Source organism: Haliotis asinina, unplaced genomic scaffold, assembly GCF_037392515.1.
Source record: "Haliotis asinina isolate JCU_RB_2024 unplaced genomic scaffold, JCU_Hal_asi_v2 scaffold_20, whole genome shotgun sequence".
Taxonomy (NCBI): Eukaryota; Metazoa; Mollusca; class Gastropoda; order Lepetellida; family Haliotidae; genus Haliotis; species Haliotis asinina.
This window is the reverse complement of record NW_027133892.1, coordinates 242,683-262,879: the sequence shown is the minus strand read 5'-3', so window position 1 is coordinate 262,879 and position 20,197 is coordinate 242,683. Positions and strand designations below refer to the sequence as shown.

Sequence of the window (20,197 nt, the reverse complement as noted above, 5' to 3'; positions counted from 1 at the left end):
TGGAATTTATTATCAACATCAGGAAATGTTGGAATTTGTATAACAAGAAACAAATAATGCAGCTCTACAAAGAGAACTACCGTGGTCAAGCAACCCAACAAAACAACAGACAACATTATCTCTCAAGATGACTTTATTCATATTTCTTGTATCAAACGTAAAACTGAGCAAAGATGCAATTCATGAGGTCCTCCAGTGAAGTAAATCATTCAATTTCATTGTGTTTTTTTTTCATCAGAACACAAAAGAGACAGCATCAATGCTATCAATAATGTACACGTCCAGGAGGTCCACAAGAAACAGCAAGTAGATATTTTCATGCTTACGTATTCACAAAGCCCATCTTTAAAAAAGTGCAGTTAAAAAGTATAGGAACAATGGAGGAGTGTTTGATAATATTTTTATAATATTCCTAAAACTTGTTAAGACATATCACCAAATCTTGGATTTCAATGAAGGACCAGAGTTTAAAGTAATATAAGAGACAGTACAAAAATACAAATTTCACTTTTACAAAAATATAATAAAAAATACACTGCTAGCATTACTACAGTACCACAAGAAGTTCATGTACTTCGTAACTGATGTACACAGGAACGCCAGAACCAAGGAATGTCTCACTGTACACAATGTGTTAATGTTATTTTTTAGTAAATTAACAATTTTGATCCCAAACTGAAAAGGCAGTGGTGTCGAGTGAATTTAATATTGCTATAAACACTACTGTCACCTCATACTAGCCTTGTTTGAAATTTTGAAAACGACTGAAATAAAACAGCATGAATATCTCTACATATTTCCAGACTGTGTGAAATAATCTGGCTCAGGCTCAAACACAGGACTGATGATGCTTTTTGGCGCCAAAGGTGTTCTTGGAGTGGGACTCTGAACTTCTGTTACCTGAGGGATCCCTTCATCCAGAGTGATCTCCCCTGACAGTGGCCGGTTCCAAGAATCCTCATATGGATTCTGGGTCTTCTGCTCTTCTGTACGTTTCATCACCTGAAAAATGAATGCCAAATTGTTGCAATAATCACACCAATTTTACACAAGGTAGAAATGGATGAAATAATGTCACATCGAGGCAAAAACTTGACATACATAGAGCACGATTCTCAGATGACCAATGCAAATGTGTGATATAACTATTGACCTTCATTAACACATGCTTAAATACTGTAAAAATCATCATCAATGATGGCACCAATATTTAACAAATAAGTGTGGATTTCTGGGATTTGCCTGAAAATATTAATACCTAGCAGATTGTTGCCATTGGAACATATCCATCAGTTTATTGTCATCTAGCCGAGATATGGAATTTAATTCACTGACAGCTCTGAATCATGACTTATTACCAATAATTGTTGTTTTTTTGTGACTATTACTGCCACACAACGAAAGACACTGGAAAAGTAATTAAACAATAAAAGTGGTTGAAATATTACAGTGCACTTAGCTTTACAATTTTGAGCAAAATATTTATTCCTGTATGTTTCGTCAAATTTAACAGTTCATTTTCTTCAATCAAGAGTATTAAACTAAAACAACAAAATTCTGACTAATTGAAAATATGTTTTTTACAATCATTTTTAATCCTTCTTTTGACTGATTTTTGATCATCGGAACACCACTAACATAAGGCTCTGTCAAACCTACAAATAACAGATTGCTTTACAAATACACTAAGCCAGTAAATAAATATGTTCAGCAATGTTTATAGGTTTGTGTCTGTGTTCTATATATATGAAAAAACGCTGAATAATATTTTCGCAACAAACTGAAATCATCTAACCTCAAAACTATATATGATGTGGTTCAGGGACTGTGAGACAGGCTACACTGCAGGGAGGGTTAGACTGTAGGGGAAATGATGTGGTTCAGGGACTGTGAGACAGGCTACACTGCAGGGAGGGCTAGACTGTAGGTTAAATGATGTGGTTCAGGGACTGTGAGACAGGCTACACTGCAGGGAGGGCTAGACTGTAGGGGAAATGATGTGGTTCAGGGACTGTGAGACAGGCTACACTGCAGGGAGGGCTAGACTGTAGGGGAAATGATGTGGTTCAGGGACTGTGAGACAGGCTAGCTAATTGCCATTTCCTTCCCCTTAGACTACAAGTTAAGCATTGCTGTGTGGAAATAAATATATAGATGTCCTGATCCACAAATTCTGACTTGGTGGTCTTAATTTTATACTTTATCATCGTATTGCCAATGGAGTAGTGCTTCAAATTCTTTGTTCATAGGGTTTCTTAGCTGTTGAGTTGGAAATAAGGACTCTGCAAGATTCATCAGATATTTGATCTGATTCAACAAAAAAAAAAACAAACAAAAAAACAGGTCAAGTTTATATGATTCATTACTAATCACTGACCGATGGAACAAAACGAATTCTTCTCTGGTCATGTGGCGGGGTGCCACATGTTGGGTCGGGGCGGCCGCCAAAGATTACCCATGATGCACCTGAATCCTGGGAATGCCGCCGGAATGGTTCATCCTGTGTAATAAAACAAGTCTTCTTAAATAACAATTTTGTGAAATATTTTCAAAATAAAGAGACGTACAGAAGAAACAGTCATATCACTCCTTTAATTTTTTTTTAGTTTCATGAAACAAAATTTATATATCTTAAAATTAGTTTACACAACATGAAATAAACAAATATGGCCTGAGAATACTTGTTTGTCATCAAGCCTATTAGATGAAAAGAAACCAGACACACCATTTTCTGCAAAACTTGCAAGATAAAGTAAAGCCAGAATTCCACTAAATTAAATGCATGTTAAAACTCACCAAGGAAAGCTGATCTCCATCATAATCCTGCAACCAACAGGGTGTACATGTATATTATTAATCTCCTCCTTAGTGTCCTGTCAATCTTTAGTACTGAATGGCAGTTAATGCCATCCACTCTCATTATTAACAGCTAGATTATGCAGGTGTATTGCTGGTCTACTATGATTTGAGATAATAACTAAGACGCATCACACCATGCTAGTGGCTAAAGATTAGTTTATAATAAGTCATACTGAGATTATCAATGTCAGAAACTTGCTCTGTCAGTAAATGTTCATACAATGCAGATGTGAGTCACCCTTCCCCTGGAGGTGATCCTCAAAATTGTAACAGATTTTCTGATAATAAAAACATTGCATTTTGAGATTAAAAGAAAAAAAAAATCGTGACCAGCCTTCAGCTTATTATGTATCAAGTTCTCACAATAGCAACAACCACGAAAACGGCCACGATGCCAAAGCTGTGAAAATGTGCGAATGAAGTAAACAGAAAATAGAATGGAATCAGAAAATTGCTGATGACATCACTGTTCAAAGACTGTGACTCTCTCATGGAAAGTAATAAATTACAGGTGAAAATTGGACATGTAGGCGTGCCATAGGATTTTTGAGTCCAATGTTGGGATTCAAACCACAGACTTTCTGATCCAAAGCTGGCTGCCTTGTCCAAATGACCAAATGTTAACACAGTCAGTAAAAGAAAGTCATTAATGGGATGACCCCATGCCATGCTACACAATACTGTTGTGGGTATATATTTTAATAAATTACCGAACGACCAGTTCCCTTGTCCCATAAACATCTTTACTGCATTAGCTGGTGAGTGAGTGAGTGAGTGAGTGAGTGAGTGAGTGAGTGAGTGAGTGAGTGAGTGTGGTTGTAGGTTTTTAGGTTCTCAGGTTTTATGCTTTTAGCAATTTTCCTGCAACATCATGGTGACGGACACCAGAAATGGGCTTAACGCCTTGTACTCACAGGGGGAATCAACCCCCTGTGCAAACACCTTAACCACTAGACTACCCCACTGTCCCACATTACCTGATATGCTTGGTTGACAAAAGCAGTGGTAGTGTCCTTTCCTTCACTGCTGGAATGGCTACCAGCCCTGCACCTCAATTTCATGAAAAGTGTGGACCACTTCAGACGGCTGAAATGTGAGACAGTGAGTTTATTTTTACAGTGCTTTCTGCAACATTCCTGCAACATCCCTGTGGTGAGCACCAGCAATGGGCTGCACACATTGTACCAATGTGGGAAGCGAACCTGGACCTTTGGTCTGAGGAGCACTTTCACCACTAGGGTGCTAGGTTTGCAAAAGAGATTTGAAACATCATATGTTCATGGATGTTACTGCACCCCAACCTTGCTACACCTGATAAATACAGGTTGCACCTCTTGCTAAATATGGAAAGTGCTGTAAATCATTACATTTGCTACATCTTGCTACACCTGACTAGATAATTTCCACTGATGGTTTCAAACTGAAAATAAACTTGGATTTAATTTCATATCTGCTCATAATGTAGCTATTACATTTCGCAATAATAATAATTTAGAGCTGTCGTTCTCTGAAATTGATCACTATTCGATAAATAGTCCAGTAAACATTAACGTCAAACAATGTGTCATAGAATCAGGGCCAGTGGAAAAATAGCCAGGACAAGTTAACTTTATTGTAGTCACTTGCCCTGTGGCAAGTGCCTCTTAAAAAACATTTTGAACCACTGCACTGTGTTGCTGATCCAACCCAGAGGCCCATTTCACAAAGTGATCGTAGCGCTATGACTGTCATATGTCTGTTAAAGTATGGGAATTACGATTTTCCTCATCATTCTGTTTTCCATCCAAGAACTGTGTTCTTGGAACAGGAATATTACTAACTTTCACTGGTGCAAGTTGGTACAAAAATGAGGTTGTATTTCTCAGTTTAAGGTTGCATCAGAGCAAGTTGTAAATGTCTAAATCAAGCCCTGTCAAAATATGGATCAGGTGGTCAGACTAAGCTCAATGCAAGTTATACACCAATATAAGTGTAGAATTTTGCTTCTAACATTGACCACTGGATTGCCAGGGCTATACATGATTTTTATACCCGTGAAGGTCCCTGAGTAGAATAGATCTTCAGCAACCCATGTTTGCCATAAAAGGTGACTATGCTTGTCGTAAGAAGCGACTAATGGGTAGTCAGGCTTGCTGACTTGGTTGACACGTCATCGGTTCCAAATTCCGCAGATTGATGCTCATGCTGTTGATCACTGGATTGTCTGGTCCAGACTCGATTATCTACATGCTGCCACCATATTGCTGGAATATTGCTGAGTGCAGCATAAAACTAAACTCACTCACTCGTGATTGTTATAGGTGTCATAAAGCAGCAATATTAAGAAAAATATTCTGCAGGATTGCCAAACTCAACTTACCCTCGTTTGACCAGACAAATGTACCATGCCAAGACTGATATAATGACAACCAGGATGACTGCCAGAACAATCAGTCCGATCATCCACGACTCAAAGCCGTCACAGTTTGGCTTGTTTTCTGGACATGCACAGTAGTATCTGTTGACATCGTTGTAACAGGTATACGGCCAACTGCAAGGGCTGCTGAGGCACTCGTCCACATCCTGTTCGCACCTATTCCCTGTCCAGCCTGGTACACAGGCACATGTGTAGTACAGGTCAAAACTTTCAGCCCTTCGCTGGTCGTTGCATGTGTACTCACTCTCGTTTCTGCCTGCAATCATGAATCACAGCAAATGGTATCACATTTTAGTAGACTTGCGAAGATCAGGGTATAAGATCTTGTCATTCTGAACTTACATAAACATGTTAGTCACTCTGAATTAACATGAAACCCATAAAGATTCACGTTCGATGTTAGAGGTGATTAACGGAATGGGGTGGTCAAGCTCACTGACATGGTGGACACATCATTATATTCTAGTTGCACAGACAGATGATCAACTCATGAGTTGATCACTGTTTAGTCTGTTCCAAACTTGATTATTTACAAATAGCCACCATACAACTGGAATACTGCTGAGTGCGGCGTAAAACTAAACTCACTCGCTCACTCACTCACTGAATAAACAGGAACATGTTCCGTCATTCTGAACTTACTTGAACACATTCCATCGTTCTGGCAGGGCCTGGCCATCACTGCAAATCTGACTGTGATGACATCGGAGTAGACCCCTGCCTTGTCCTGCATGTACATCCGGACCTCGTCATACCCGGTGTAATCAGTGTCAGGGATGTACTGGAATGATCTGTATATCCAACTGACTGCAGCGGGGGAGTGAGGCAAAGACAAGTTGGAGCACAGGATGCCAGTCTGGAAGAAAGTTGTGGCATGGAACATAGGTGGGAAAACAGGAATATGTCATTTTCTGAATAAGATATTTATTTTCATTTTATACAGATGCTTAGCTCCTCCTTCTTTGCAAAGAAGGACACTTGAAATCCCTTGAAGTTCCTTCTTGAAGGTGATGTACAATCACACTCACCGAGTAGCCTCCCTTTGTCTTTCCTCCCCGGTCACATGACTTGCCATACTTGTCACTCTCTCTGACTTTAATTCGGCTACTCATGGACTAACGTGATTTCTCTTTGCTATTACATTACTATATAACAATTACGATTATGCTCAGTCCTATAATTACATCTGATGCTTGATGGTCATTTAGAAGTTAGAATGTAACATAACATAGTATGGAATGGATTTACAACTTATTTATTATTTACAACAATGCAAAAAGATTTTTAAAAAAAATAATAAAGAAGTTGTTACTATAACATCATATTGTACATCATGTCCCAGTTAAGTAGATAAATGCTCATGCAGTTGATCACTAATTTTCAAAGAGGGAAGCTTAATATAATAAACTCAGGTTATCATGTGTTTGACTTAAAAAGCAATGATCCAAGCTGCATGTGGATGATGCACACCAGTAGCCAAGTAGCTGTAGATGCACACCAGTAGCCAAGTAGCTGTAGATGCATACCTGTAGCCAAGTAGCTGTAGATGTACACCTGTAGCCAAGTAGCTGTAGATGTACACCAGTAGCCAAGTAGCTGTAGATGTACACCTGTAGCCAAGTAGCTGTAGATGTACACCAGTAGCCAAGTAGCTGTAGCTGTACACAATTAGCCAAGTAGCTGTAGATGCACACCAGTGGCCAAGTAGCTGTAGATGTACACCAGTGGCCAAGTAGCTGTAGATGCACACCTGTAGCCAAGTAGCTGTAGATGTACACAAGTAGCTGTAGATGCACACCAGTAGCCAAGTAGCTGTAGATGCACACCAGTAGCCAAGTAGCTGTAGATGTACACCAGTGGCCAAGTAGCTGTAGATGCACACCAGTAGCCAAGTAACCCATGGCTATCATTTGTGTTATCCCCCTGCAGTACCCAAAGTCCTACAAGAGGCAGGTCAGCACCTTTACTGACCCGTGAAATGCCAGGTTAGAATTGGCCTTAAGCAACCTAAGCTCGTCGTAAAAGGTGAGAAATGGGATCAGGTGGTCAGGCTCGCCGACTTGTTTTACACATGTCATCGTATTCCAATTGAGTAGATCAATGCTCATGCTGTTGACCACTGGATTGTCAGGTCCAGGCTCAATTATTTACAGTGCACCACAATATAGCAGGAATATTGCAGAGTGCAGCGTAAAACTAAACTCACTCAATATCCTTACCGTTTCTGCTGAGCAGTTTGGCACCTGTGCCGACACGTCATCATAAGTGAGCGTCCCATTGCTTGGCTGTGTGAAGTACATCGTCAAATTCTCAGCGGGGTCTACATCATAAGCTCCAAACATCCACTTGTAGGTGACGGAGCTGTCGTTGACAAGATTCTGTTCAATCAGCGTCTGCAAGTACAAGGACATACATACAGAGACATAATTCACATAAACCTCGAGGAATGTATATCTTGTGGATGATATCAAGAATCCCGGGAATATTATTTTTAGCAATAATACATTGGTTTTACAATGTGAAAAGCATATTTTTCTGCTTTGCATCGCTTGTTCAGATATGATATTATTGTGATTCAAATTATGTGCATATATGACTTGTTTCTTGTGCAGAATCGCAAGCCCAACACTGAGAAGCATGAACATAGGTTTGAAGCTTACTACAATGGGGCTTGATGCGCTACATCCCGGTATCGTAGTGATTAGTTTTTCATTACAAAGTGTTTTTTTAGTTTTAGAGGATATTGTAGCAGTTTTTGAAGTTTATTTTCCTATGTTGGTGATTTTTGTTCTGTTTTGAGATACATGAGGTCTGTTTTGATGATTCGTTCACTGGTGAAGGGACAGACAGCCAAATAAAACAATTCAGTTAACTTGGTCCCTTTGTCTGCTTTCTTTGCTGGTCTCACATTACAGGGATACGACAGAAAAATGAAAGCTGATAGTCACCTTCACTAGCACTTCAACCAAAACATGTCACTTAATCTATCATTACTGAATGGTAACTGACTTTACAGGTTACTTCAAATTATTTACGCATTCCAATCCATGAAACATATACTGAGGGAAAATAATACGGTATGACATGAAAGTACAAGTGTTCCCTTTTCAGTTTCCTTCACAAGCTATGTCATACTAGTCTTGTGAAGAAACACACACAGCCTTTAGGAGAAGCAAAGTTTTGAGGGAAGAAGTCACCTTGTCTACAGTCTGAAATGAGTGAGTGAGTGAGTGAATGAATATGTTTTTTTCCATTTGTAGCAATGCTCATGCAATATAACAGGGGACACCAGAAATGAGGTTCACACATTGTATCTAGGTGGGGAATTGAACCCAGGTCTTCATCATAAGCGAACACTTTAACATCTTGGCCCCTCATTCTGCAATGAAGATCCAAAAATTGGTTGGTACAATTTCTGGTATTTTGTACTTACCCATGACCTGATCAAAATTCACTCACCATAATAGGCGCAGTTGGGTCAGGCAGAATGAGGCTAACTCCGTCACTGAAGGCGAACACGCTGGGAGCATCGTTGTCTGCTGTGACCTCTATGGTGATGGCGACTAGGGTGGAGGCAGCCGTGATGTCCACAACATTCACCTCGTAAATCACAACCGGAACAGTGAAGGTTCCGTAGTAGTTCAAGGCCGGTGTGAAGGTCAAGCTGGAAGGAGCATGAAGCTGCATCAGACATGGCATCAGTGAGTGAGCGAGCGTTTGAACGAATGTCGAATTCATCAGTTACTTTGAAAATATTTTCAGGATACAATTTAGATACCGGGGCAATTTTTATTCACATCACACCATCACCAGCCCCTACGCACACCATCACCTGTGTCTACTCACATCATCACCAGCCCCTACTCACACTATCACCAGCCCTACTCACACCCACACCAGCCCTTCTCACACCATCACCAGCCCCTACTTACACTATCACCAGCCCTACTCACACCCACACCAGCCCTTCTCACACCATCACCAGCTCCTACTCACACCATCACCAGCCCTACTCACACCCACACCAGCCATTACTCACAGTCCACTTGGAGTCAGTGTCAGGTCCCTGGTACTTGCTACATCAGATGATGGGTTGATTTTAAACTTGACCGTGTCCCCATCAGGATCAACACCTGACAGCTGGTAGATCAGGGTGCCTTGAAAAGAAGGCACAGCTCGTCAATGTGATCAAATCATATTTAATTAACATTTACAACCTAAGCTGCCTTTGGAGGAGCAAGAACATCAACAGTCACATCACCACATCCTACTGGGTACCCCTTCATTGCAAGGTGAACATAAATATACATGTTTGCCCTGTATTTACATCAGCGCAGATGATCACTTATATTTGAACAAGATCTCGGTTAAGCATGTGCAGGTTATATATACTTTTTATACATATAAAATCTTTTAACTGCTTTGTAAAATTGATCAAGTTGGGTTGAAATCGACCTCTTTTTAAATTTCTATTTTAGAAATTTTACCTAGTTGTTTTGATCTTCTGACAATACATATGTTTTTTCATATGCTCATTTTCATTTAGTCAGTGACATCAACAGATGGTGGATTTTTGTCTCAGTATTGATTCAATAACTGACAGGTTTACATTTACATTGTGGCAGTAAAGAACTTCATAAATGGTGTAAATTTAACTTCCTGATTGAGATGTGCATAAGGAAATAAAAACCTACCAGAATCTTCTTCCATTGTGACGGAGGTTGTGGAGGTCAACTGTGGTGGGTCGTTAGGTATGGATGCACGGACATTGGTCACAACAAACAGTGTTTCATGCCTGAAGAAAGTGTTACTTGAAGAACTGCTGGTTGATTCAGCTGCCCTGGTATCGCAAACCTGAAAAAGTATACAAATAGTGAAATCAGAACTGAAATTCACCTGGAAGTGAGGCAGTGAGATAGCCTAGCGGTTAAAGCCTTCAGTGGTCCTGCTAAAGACCCAGGTTCAACTCCCCACATGGTAACAACGTGTGAAGCCTATATCTGGTGCCTCTTGTTATGTTATTGCTGGAATATTGATAAAAGCATGTTAAACAAACCTCACTAACTCACTCACTCTCCTTGGTGTGCAGCCAACAATAAAAATATTAGACAGTAACATAAAAATGTTATTCAAAAACCTCTGCAACAAATGACACGTGTCAACTAAGGTAATGAATATGTCCACTGATCCTGTAAGTCACCTCTTATGACAAACATGAGATGCTGAAGACAAATTCAAAAACTGACAACTGCAGTTACTGTTCTACACATATTGTATGAGCCTGAGCAGTAAACCTGTTAGTGACAAGTAGGTGGGGCAGGGAATGTAGACGAATACACTTGGTTGCTAGAGGTACATGAGTTAGATCAGGGATTATGCACGTGCAATACACGCAGACCGTGTCGTGAACTCAATGCTGCTTCTGCTTAACGTGTGCCCAGTGGTATGATATAACAATCAAAACACGATTCGCACGAGGAAATTGAACTTTTCAATATTAGACAATAACCTGTTTCCCTCTTGTTTCAAATGGAATGTTCTGGAGGGCCTTCCCACATATGCAAATTGGGGTCACTTGTCAGGTTGTGGCACATCTAATACTTGTCAAGCTGTAATTGTACAGTGCTGGGTAAAAGGTGCTTGGAGCCTGGGCAGCAGATATGGACTCATCCTAGCCCCAGAACACAACAAGCAATCACATTCACCAAGTCATGATTTACCTTGACTGTTATCTGGGAGGTAGCTGAACTGCGGACTTCAGTGTTTGACTCAAATCTGCATGTGGCATTGCTTTGAAACCATTTCTGCTTGGCTAAAATGAAGACATTTAATGTTACATTCACTGTCTATTGCAGAGCACTGATTTGAGAACAATGGAAAACAAGCGCCTTCGACCACACAGACTTGATAATGATGTGAATAGGTGGGTTTTTCCAAAAATATCATTGCATTTTAATAGCAATCTAGGGGACACTACCATTTAGAAACATTGTCATAGCATGTATCCCAAAGTCTAGTGTTTAAAGTATTTGCTTGTCACACTGACAGCCTGTGTTGAATTCTCCACATCGTTAAAATCTGTGAAGCCCATATCAGGTGTATATAGCTGAAGTATTGCTAAAAGCGGGGTAAAACCACACATTCACTAAGTCACAAAAGCAATCCTTGATATCTAATAAATATCTAAAACATTTTTACGGCAATTTGTTCAAGCAATGTCAACCTTTCTCAGAATAAAAATGTAACTAAATTTTAACAGGGATGGTGGGGTATAGTTCCAGCCTTGATAGACTCATGCGGCTTTTATTAATATGTACAATTTTTTAAAAAGAAAACAAACAACCGACCTGGATCCCAGTGCAACAACATGGCGACATCATCCTGGTTATTTGGGCTGAAGGGGAAGGTGACAGACAGTGGACCCGGCATCTCAAGACCACCAACGCTGGTGACAGAGAAGGAGATGTCGGTGTCACTGTAGTTAACTCGATGTCTGAGAATCCTATCCAGGAAGGCTGGATCAGGCATAGATGTGGCAGGGTTGGTGATATATGGAACAAACACTGTCGATGCGTCAGATTTGTATTCCTTTTCTAGATCCTGCTTTGTCAACTGGATTAAAACAATACTCTGTCCAGGCATCAACCCTGAAAACAAGCAAATGACATTTACTCACAGATAGTCAGTGCTTAGGACAAATTGGTTCACCTGACTTGTCTGATCATTTTAGCATATAAGCCAAACAGTTAATGTTATTGTACTTCTAGAAATCATGAAAAAAAGAGACTTGTGTTTATAGTTTTTGCTTGTCAAGTTGTAGTCTTGGGTTCAATTCCCAATGTACAATATTTGAAGGCCATTTCTGGTGTCCCTGGTGCTTAGTCATGATATTGCTAGAATCCATGTATTGCTAATGAGATTAGAACACCTAAAACTGGACTCATGAACTTGATCTTAATGCGGTCTCAGACCTTTAAACAAAGGCTTCTCTCATAAACTCTACTCACCATCTGGCGTCTGCACAGTGATATCCCCAGTTGCCCTCTTCTTCCGTGTGCTTCCAGATCCTCCAATAGAAGCGGTGACCGATGACCCATTTGTAGATGTCACCAGCGTTGACTTGTCCGTCTCGACGATCGAGGAACCAAGGAGCTTCGTTGTGCACAACTCTGCCTCGTTACAAAGCTTCATGAAAATAAACATCTCTGTACCTGGTGGCATTGTGAAGGCGCTGGGATCTGTGTAGTTCATAGTATCATTATAGTCGGGTCTGTATTCACTCAACTTTCTAACATTGATGTCATCTATCTTCAAGAAACCATCCTTGATGGTGACTGTTCCAGACATGTTGTAGCCAACCCATGTGCAGGGGAAGATATCACTAATGGAGGTCTCAGAACTACCCACGCAGAAATCTGTTCACAAAACATTACAGTAAGACATAAAGATTAATGAAAACAATGTATTTTCTTGATACTTGAGTGAATGACGAGTTCTTTTCTTTGTTGTTTGAGTAACACTCGACATTATTCAGGTTTTGGTGATAATCAAGCATGGACCAGATAATCCAATGATTGGCATTAAGAGTCACAAGGGCACACTTAGATGCTATGAACCAAGTCGCCAGACCTGATCCATTTCATGTCCTCTTCTGACTCACAAACATATGAATATCTGGGTTAAAGCTCATCTTCAATAACCCATGTTTGTCGTAAGTGGTGACTAAAGAGATCGGCTGGTCAGGCTTGATGATTTGGTTGACACATGTCATAGTATCCCAATTGTGTAGATCGACGCTCATGCTGTTGATCACTGGATTCTTTGGTCCAGATTTAAGTACTAACCAACTCCCACCATATTGCTGGAATATTGTTGAGTTAAGTACACTCATTATATATACGTATCTAAGATTGTGGACTTTCTGTGTCAGCAGCTCTAACTACAGTAGTAATCTGATAGTGTGGAATCATACGACAGAAAAACAACATTAAAAACAAGACTGGACACAGTGTCCCACTCACCATATCGCCTTACTGATTCATCCGGACTGACAGTCCATGACGCACTGACAGAGTTCTGGTCCTGGGTCTTCATAGAGTTGGGTGGCACGACTGAGTCACCCAGGGAGTCAGCTCCCTCTATTGTTGTGTTGACATCTTCAGCAGGTGGAGGCTCAAGGAGGACTGTCACACCTTCAGAGGAAATGCCATGATCACTGACACACGTTCTTGTGACATTTAATTTTGTGTGTTAGATAGACTTGAACTGGATTAAGCATATATCACTATTTGTCAGTGTGATCTGGGACAAAACCAGTGATGAAGTTCATACATTTGCTGCTTTACCCATGGTGCTATCAAGCCGAGAACATGGTTACAATTATGTGATTACAATTATCTGACTGTCATTAGATGGCTCTCATAGTAAAACTGGGTCTTATTCTGTCCCCTAGCTCCTGCAATAACCTATGTCTATACGCACCTACTAAACTAAACAAGGAAAATATCAATACCCCTTGTGTCTATGTAATTTGTCTTCAGTCCACCCCCGTTAGTACAGTTGACAGAGATGTAGTACGTTGTGTTATGTTCCAGGGTGAGACCACTCTTGATAGCACCAGGATTTTGTCCACTAGAAGTCGCTTCCATGATGTCACTTCCCCCTGGTGTGGTTCCAATAGACCATTGGTAATCCTAGAAAAATACAGCCGAGGAAAGTTTAATGAAATATCCGCTCACAAACATTAAAGACCATAATCTTTGGTTTCAGGTGGTCTGATGTTGTTCAATGTTCAATCCTTGAGAGACTCTTTTCAAAGCTGATGCATTTTCTGACGACTGGTTATTGCATGTACATTTCTTGATGCTCTACGTCAGCGGGAGAGAATGTGTTAATCTAAACATAAGAAGTATAATGCCAAACAATTGTAAATGTTGGTCACAACAAATCAATGTGTGATATTATGAACAGGTTCCCATCCAAACAGGAATGATTAAATGCACTTGACCAGCCCTACGACCCTGTCAGACTATCTACCTTGTGTGACCAGAAATGCGTTCATGGCAGTTTAACATGTCTTGACCTTATGAGCCAGTTATGACATGTCTTTGAAAGAATGGTGAAGTTTTATTATTAGTATGTGTCACCAAAGGGACACAACTCTGTACAGGGAATTGTAGTGCTTCAGGCCATCACGATCACTGAGAAACAAATGTTTTTGACAAAGCTCATAACTGGGTTTTTTGTGCATTAAACTACAGCATTCTTGAGAGAAAAAAGTTTAGTTTAATAAAGTTTTCTTCAGTTGGTGAGTCTATGCTCAAACTACAGTGCCAAGTACAATACCAAGGACATTCCCAGGTGTAGATTTTTTTTATGTCCTGATCTTAACCGCATTACAATTATTTGGGTAAAATATAACAGAATGTGAGGATCAGATTAGAAAAGCTTACCACAACTTCACTTGTGTTGTCACTACACTTCCAAACTGCCTTGATTGTATCATTTGACCCCTGGTACTTGACAGGGGTGAACTCGCCTTGAGACACGTCAAAGTACAAGAGGACGTCCTCCTCAAAGACTGGCGGCGTTGTGTCAACGTAGAAGCCATCAGATGAGGAAATGGCAGATGCCCCAGAACCTAATACTGCCTTCACTGCAACAACAGGAGGTCAGCCTTTCATTAAAAGGGTATTTTGAAATATGGACAGTAACATAACTGTAACATAAGTATCCAAAGCAAGACAAGCCACAATTAATATTCTTTTTAAAAAAAACCTTGCATTATGCAAAACTCCTGGCAAGCATAAGTTGAGCATATACCTGACAACTGACCTTCATTAGCATGTAGGAGTGCTGCCCACTGGTGCATGCCATTGTGGGCAAGGGGGTCCCAAGTTGTCCGCAACCAAGTGTAGTGTGTTACTGGCTTGCTACCCTGACCATGTGAGAGTCTTATGAGCAAGGCGGGAGCATCTACATGCAGCATCAACTTCAGGAACTGCACATATACTTTCTACATCTGTTCTCCATTTCATGGACGAAATGGGTTTGTTCATTGCCGTGCACCCACTGCCAACTTCTCGTAACAGATATCCCTGCCCTGACTCAACTTATCCTTGTTTGCCAATATTCATTCATACTTGACGGAATGTGTTGATGGGTAGTGGTAGCAAGACTGGGGCGTGTTGGGGCCAGAGGACAGCATTATATTTTGTTGACATTATTTCAAAACTAGGTAAAACGGACAACTCGTTGAAAACTGAAGTACAAAACACCTCTTACCTGTCAGGTAGTAAATGACTGGTTTGAATTCATTATCAACAAGGGACGTTTCTGTGAGAGTGAGGTTGGTAAGGGAGATGATCACTTGGCTGGTGGTGGAGTGGTCACAGACGCTGTCACAGGTGTACACATCGCATGGCTTCAGGCATGGGATGCAGGGAGTATGTACCTAAATTAAGAAATCCTCTAGTTTTAGGTGAAATAACCACAGTTTGCTACACCTAATCCCTTTTAAACACACTACAAGAATTTGAGGATTATAATCAACAATATACATTATTACACAGGACAAAGGGAATGTGACTGAAAAGGGCACCAAACCACAAAGGGAGGCTACTTGTGGGTAAGCAAGACTGTACGTTGTCTTCAAAGAAGAACTTCAGGGGATTTCAAGTGTGCCAGTATCAGTCACAGAGAGGGAGTAGATAAACATATAAGCATGAGTCATTGTGAGGTGTAGATTTTTGTTTGTTTGTTTATTAACGCTCCACTCTAATATTCCAGCTATGAAGATAGTACTAGTCTGTGAATAATTTTGACCAGACAATCCAGTGCTAAACAGAATGAACACTGATCTGTGGCAAGTGGTTGTGACATCATTAAGAATGCAGATCTCATTCTACCAAATTCTACTAATACTCCAGATAATTCCCAGATATTGTTTATTTATAATAATCAGGGGGCGGTAGGGTAGCCTTGTAGTTAAAGTATTTGGCTGCCATGCCAAATATCTGGGCTGAAACTGTCCACATGGGTATATTGTGTGAAGCCCATTTCTGGTGTTGCCTGTGCTGATATTGCTGCAATATTGCTAACACTGGCATGAAAACAAATCTCTCTCAAACACTAACTCAGAATAATCAACATTCCAGGTTTAAATGTTTGCATTACTGCGTATTTCAGATCTTACCGGCTGAAAGTCCACCACATCTGATAAACCAGTGGCAGATCCTATAGCAGCCTCATACTGAATGATGGCATTATTGCCTCCTTTGAAAGGGTCACCATAGCGACACAGCTTGTCTTTCTCCGGCGGCATGACGAGATCTCGGAAAGATGCCTCTGTGCTCCACACCTGAATCTTTCCCTCCGCATCTCTGCCAGTTTCAGGAATATAGTTCTTGTCGTTCCAAACGCCCATGTAGAGTTTAGTTTGGGGGGAAAGATGGGGAATACCACATTGTTCCGATATTAAATCCCCATCCATGTAGATTGCCATGCACCATGTAAGCTGTTGAAGACAGATACAGCAGTCAGTCAGATTTTAAGCAAATACTCCCTGTGGCTGTTACAGCCAGGGTGCCGTTGTACCAAACAGTCTTTGCACAGACATTGGAATGTCAAATGTCATGCCATGTTCAATGAACAGTGCCACCTAAACCCTATACACAACTTTACCTTGAGATAACAACTAACATTGCTCACCTCTGACAAACCAAACAATCGCAACCCAAGTAAATTCAGCATCTGAACCAGCTGATCCATGAATACAAGGAATCAAACGCCATGCTCAATGAACAGTGTCATCTGAACCCTATAAACAAGTTTACTTGGAGATAACAACTGACATTGCTCACGTCTGACAAACAAAACAATCGCAACCCCAGTAAATTCAGCATCTGAACCAGCTGATCCATGAATACAAGGAATCAAACGCCATGCTCAATGAACAGTGCCACCTAAACCCTATACACAACTTTACCTTGAGATAAAAACTGACATTGCTCACGTCTGACAAACCAAACAATCGCAACCCAAGTAAATTCAGCATCTGAACCAGCTGATCCATGAATACAAGGAATCAAACGCCATGCTCAATGAACAGTGTCATCTGAACCCTATAAACAAGTTTACTTGGAGATAACAACTGACATTGCTCACGTCTGACAAACAAAACAATCGCAACCCCAGTAAATTCAGCATCTGAACCAGCTGATCCATGAATACAAGGAATCAAACGCCATGCTCAATGAACAGTGTCATCTGAACCCTATAAACAAGTTTACTTGGAGATAACAACTGACATTGCTCACCTCTGACAAACAAAACAATCGCAACCCCAGTAAATTCAGCATCTGAACCAGCTGATCCATGAATACAAGGAACCAAACGCCATGCTCAATGAACAGTGTCATCTGAACCCTATAAACAAGTTTACTTGGAGATAACAACTGACATTGCTCACCTCTGACAAACAAAACAATCGCAACCCCAGTAAATTCAGCATCTGAACCAGCTGATCCATGAATACAAGGAACCAAACGCCATGCTCAATGAACAGTGTCATCTGAACCCTATAAACAAGTTTACTTGGAGATAACAACTGACATTGCTCACCTCTGACAAACAAAACAATCGCAACCCCAGTAAATTCAGCATCTGAACCAGCTGATCCATGAATACAAGGAATCAAACGCCATGCTCAATGAACAGTGCCACCTAAACCCTATACACAACTTTACCTTGAGATAAAAACTGACATTGCTCACGTCTGACAAACCAAACAATCGCAACCCAAGTAAATTCAGCATCTGAACCAGCTGATCCATGAATACAAGGAATCAAACGCCATGCTCAATGAACAGTGTCATCTGAACCCTATAAACAAGTTTACTTGGAGATAACAACTGACATTGCTCACGTCTGACAAACAAAACAATCGCAACCCCAGTAAATTCAGCATCTGAACCAGCTGATCCATGAATACAAGGAATCAAACGCCATGCTCAATGAACAGTGTCATCTGAACCCTATAAACAAGTTTACTTGGAGATAACAACTGACATTGCTCACCTCTGACAAACAAAACAATCGCAACCCCAGTAAATTCAGCATCTGAACCAGCTGATCCATGAATACAAGGAACCAAACGCCATGCTCAATGAACAGTGTCATCTGAACCCTATAAACAAGTTTACTTGGAGATAACAACTGACATTGCTCACGTCTGACAAACAAAACAATCGCAACCCCAGTAAATTCAGCATCTGAACCAGCTGATCCATGAATACAAGGAATCAAACGCCATGCTCAATGAACAGTGCCACCTAAACCCTATACACAACTTTACCTTGAGATAAAAACTGACATTGCTCACGTCTGACAAACCAAACAATCGCAACCCAAGTAAATTCAGCATCTGAACCAGCTGATCCATGAATACAAGGAATCAAACGCCATGCTCAATGAACAGTGTCATCTGAACCCTATAAACAAGTTTACTTGGAGATAACAACTGACATTGCTCACCTCTGACAAACAAAACAATCGCAACCCCAGTAAATTCAGCATCTGAACCAGCTGATCCATGAATACAAGGAATCAAACGCCATGCTCAATGAACAGTGTCATCTGAACCCTATAAACAAGTTTACTTGGAGATAACAACTGACATTGCTCACCTCTGACAAACAAAACAATCGCAACCCCAGTAAATTCAGCATCTGAACCAGCTGATCCATGAATACAAGGAACCAAACGCCATGCTCAATGAACAGTGTCATCTGAACCCTATAAACAAGTTTACTTGGAGATAACAACTGACATTGCTCACCTCTGACAAACAAAACAATCGCAACCCCAGTAAATTCAGCATCTGAACCAGCTGATCCATGAATACAAGGAACCAAACGCCATGCTCAATGAACAGTGTCATCTGAACCCTATAAACAAGTTTACTTGGAGATAACAACTGACATTGCTCACCTCTGACAAACAAAACAATCGCAACCCCAGTAAATTCAGCATCTGAACCAGCTGATCCATGAATACAAGGAATCAAACGCCATGCTCAATGAACAGTGTCATCTGAACCCTATAAACAAGTTTACTTGGAGATAACAACTGACATTGCTCACCTCTGACAAACAAAACAATCGCAACCCCAGTAAATTCAGCATCTGAACCAGCTGATCCATGAATACAAGGAACCAAACGCCATGCTCAATGAACAGTGTCATCTGAACCCTATAAACAAGTTTACTTGGAGATAACAACTGACATTGCTCACCTCTGACAAACAAAACAATCGCAACCCCAGTAAATTCAGCATCTGAACCAGCTGATCCATGAATACAAGGAATCAAACACCATGCTCAATGAACAGTGTCATCTGAACCCTATAAACAAGTTTACTTGGAGATAACAACTGACATTGCTCACCTCTGACAAACAAAACAATCGCAACCCCAGTAAATTCAGTATCTGAACCAGCTGATCCATGAATACAAGGAATCAAACGCCATGCTCAATGAACAGTGTCATCTGAACCCTATAAACAAGTTTACTTGGAGATAACAACTGACATTGCTCACCTCTGACAAACAAAACAATAGCAACCCCAGTAAATTCAACATCTGAACCAGCTGATCCATGAATACAAGGAATCAAACGCCATGCTCAATGAACAGTGCCACCTAAACCCTATACACAACTTTACCTTGAGATAAAAACTGACATTGCTCACCTCTGACAAACAAAACAATAGCAACCCCAGTAAATTCAGCATCTGAACCAGCTGATCCATGAATACAAGGAATCAAACGCCATGCTCAATGAACAGTGCCACCTAAACCCTATACACAACTTTACCTTGAGATAACAACTGACATTGCTCACCTCTGACAAACAAAACAATCG

General features: G+C 40.6%; 1 protein-coding gene across 1 annotated transcript in view; it reads right to left on the bottom strand.

Annotated features, from left to right (window-relative positions):
- Window positions 1-118: 118 nt before the first annotated feature.
- The window catches only part of LOC137269960 (uncharacterized), a 51,646-nt gene continuing 31,567 nt past the window's right edge, over window positions 119-20,197 (bottom strand). The window contains exons 13-30 of the mRNA XM_067803794.1: window positions 16,470-16,790; window positions 15,560-15,728; window positions 14,728-14,930; window positions 13,788-13,968; window positions 13,297-13,467; window positions 12,283-12,690; window positions 11,623-11,922; window positions 10,996-11,087; window positions 9,970-10,129; window positions 9,315-9,432; window positions 8,735-8,939; window positions 7,495-7,668; window positions 5,918-6,131; window positions 5,219-5,531; window positions 3,837-3,945; window positions 2,797-2,823; window positions 2,378-2,500; window positions 119-1,002 (exon numbers count right to left, since the gene is read on the bottom strand). Of these exons, the coding sequence (XP_067659895.1) occupies window positions 790-1,002; window positions 2,378-2,500; window positions 2,797-2,823; window positions 3,837-3,945; window positions 5,219-5,531; window positions 5,918-6,131; window positions 7,495-7,668; window positions 8,735-8,939; window positions 9,315-9,432; window positions 9,970-10,129; window positions 10,996-11,087; window positions 11,623-11,922; window positions 12,283-12,690; window positions 13,297-13,467; window positions 13,788-13,968; window positions 14,728-14,930; window positions 15,560-15,728; window positions 16,470-16,790 (3,501 nt within the window). The 3' untranslated portion in view covers window positions 119-789. The remainder of the gene's footprint in view (window positions 1,003-2,377; window positions 2,501-2,796; window positions 2,824-3,836; window positions 3,946-5,218; window positions 5,532-5,917; window positions 6,132-7,494; window positions 7,669-8,734; window positions 8,940-9,314; window positions 9,433-9,969; window positions 10,130-10,995; window positions 11,088-11,622; window positions 11,923-12,282; window positions 12,691-13,296; window positions 13,468-13,787; window positions 13,969-14,727; window positions 14,931-15,559; window positions 15,729-16,469; window positions 16,791-20,197) is intronic.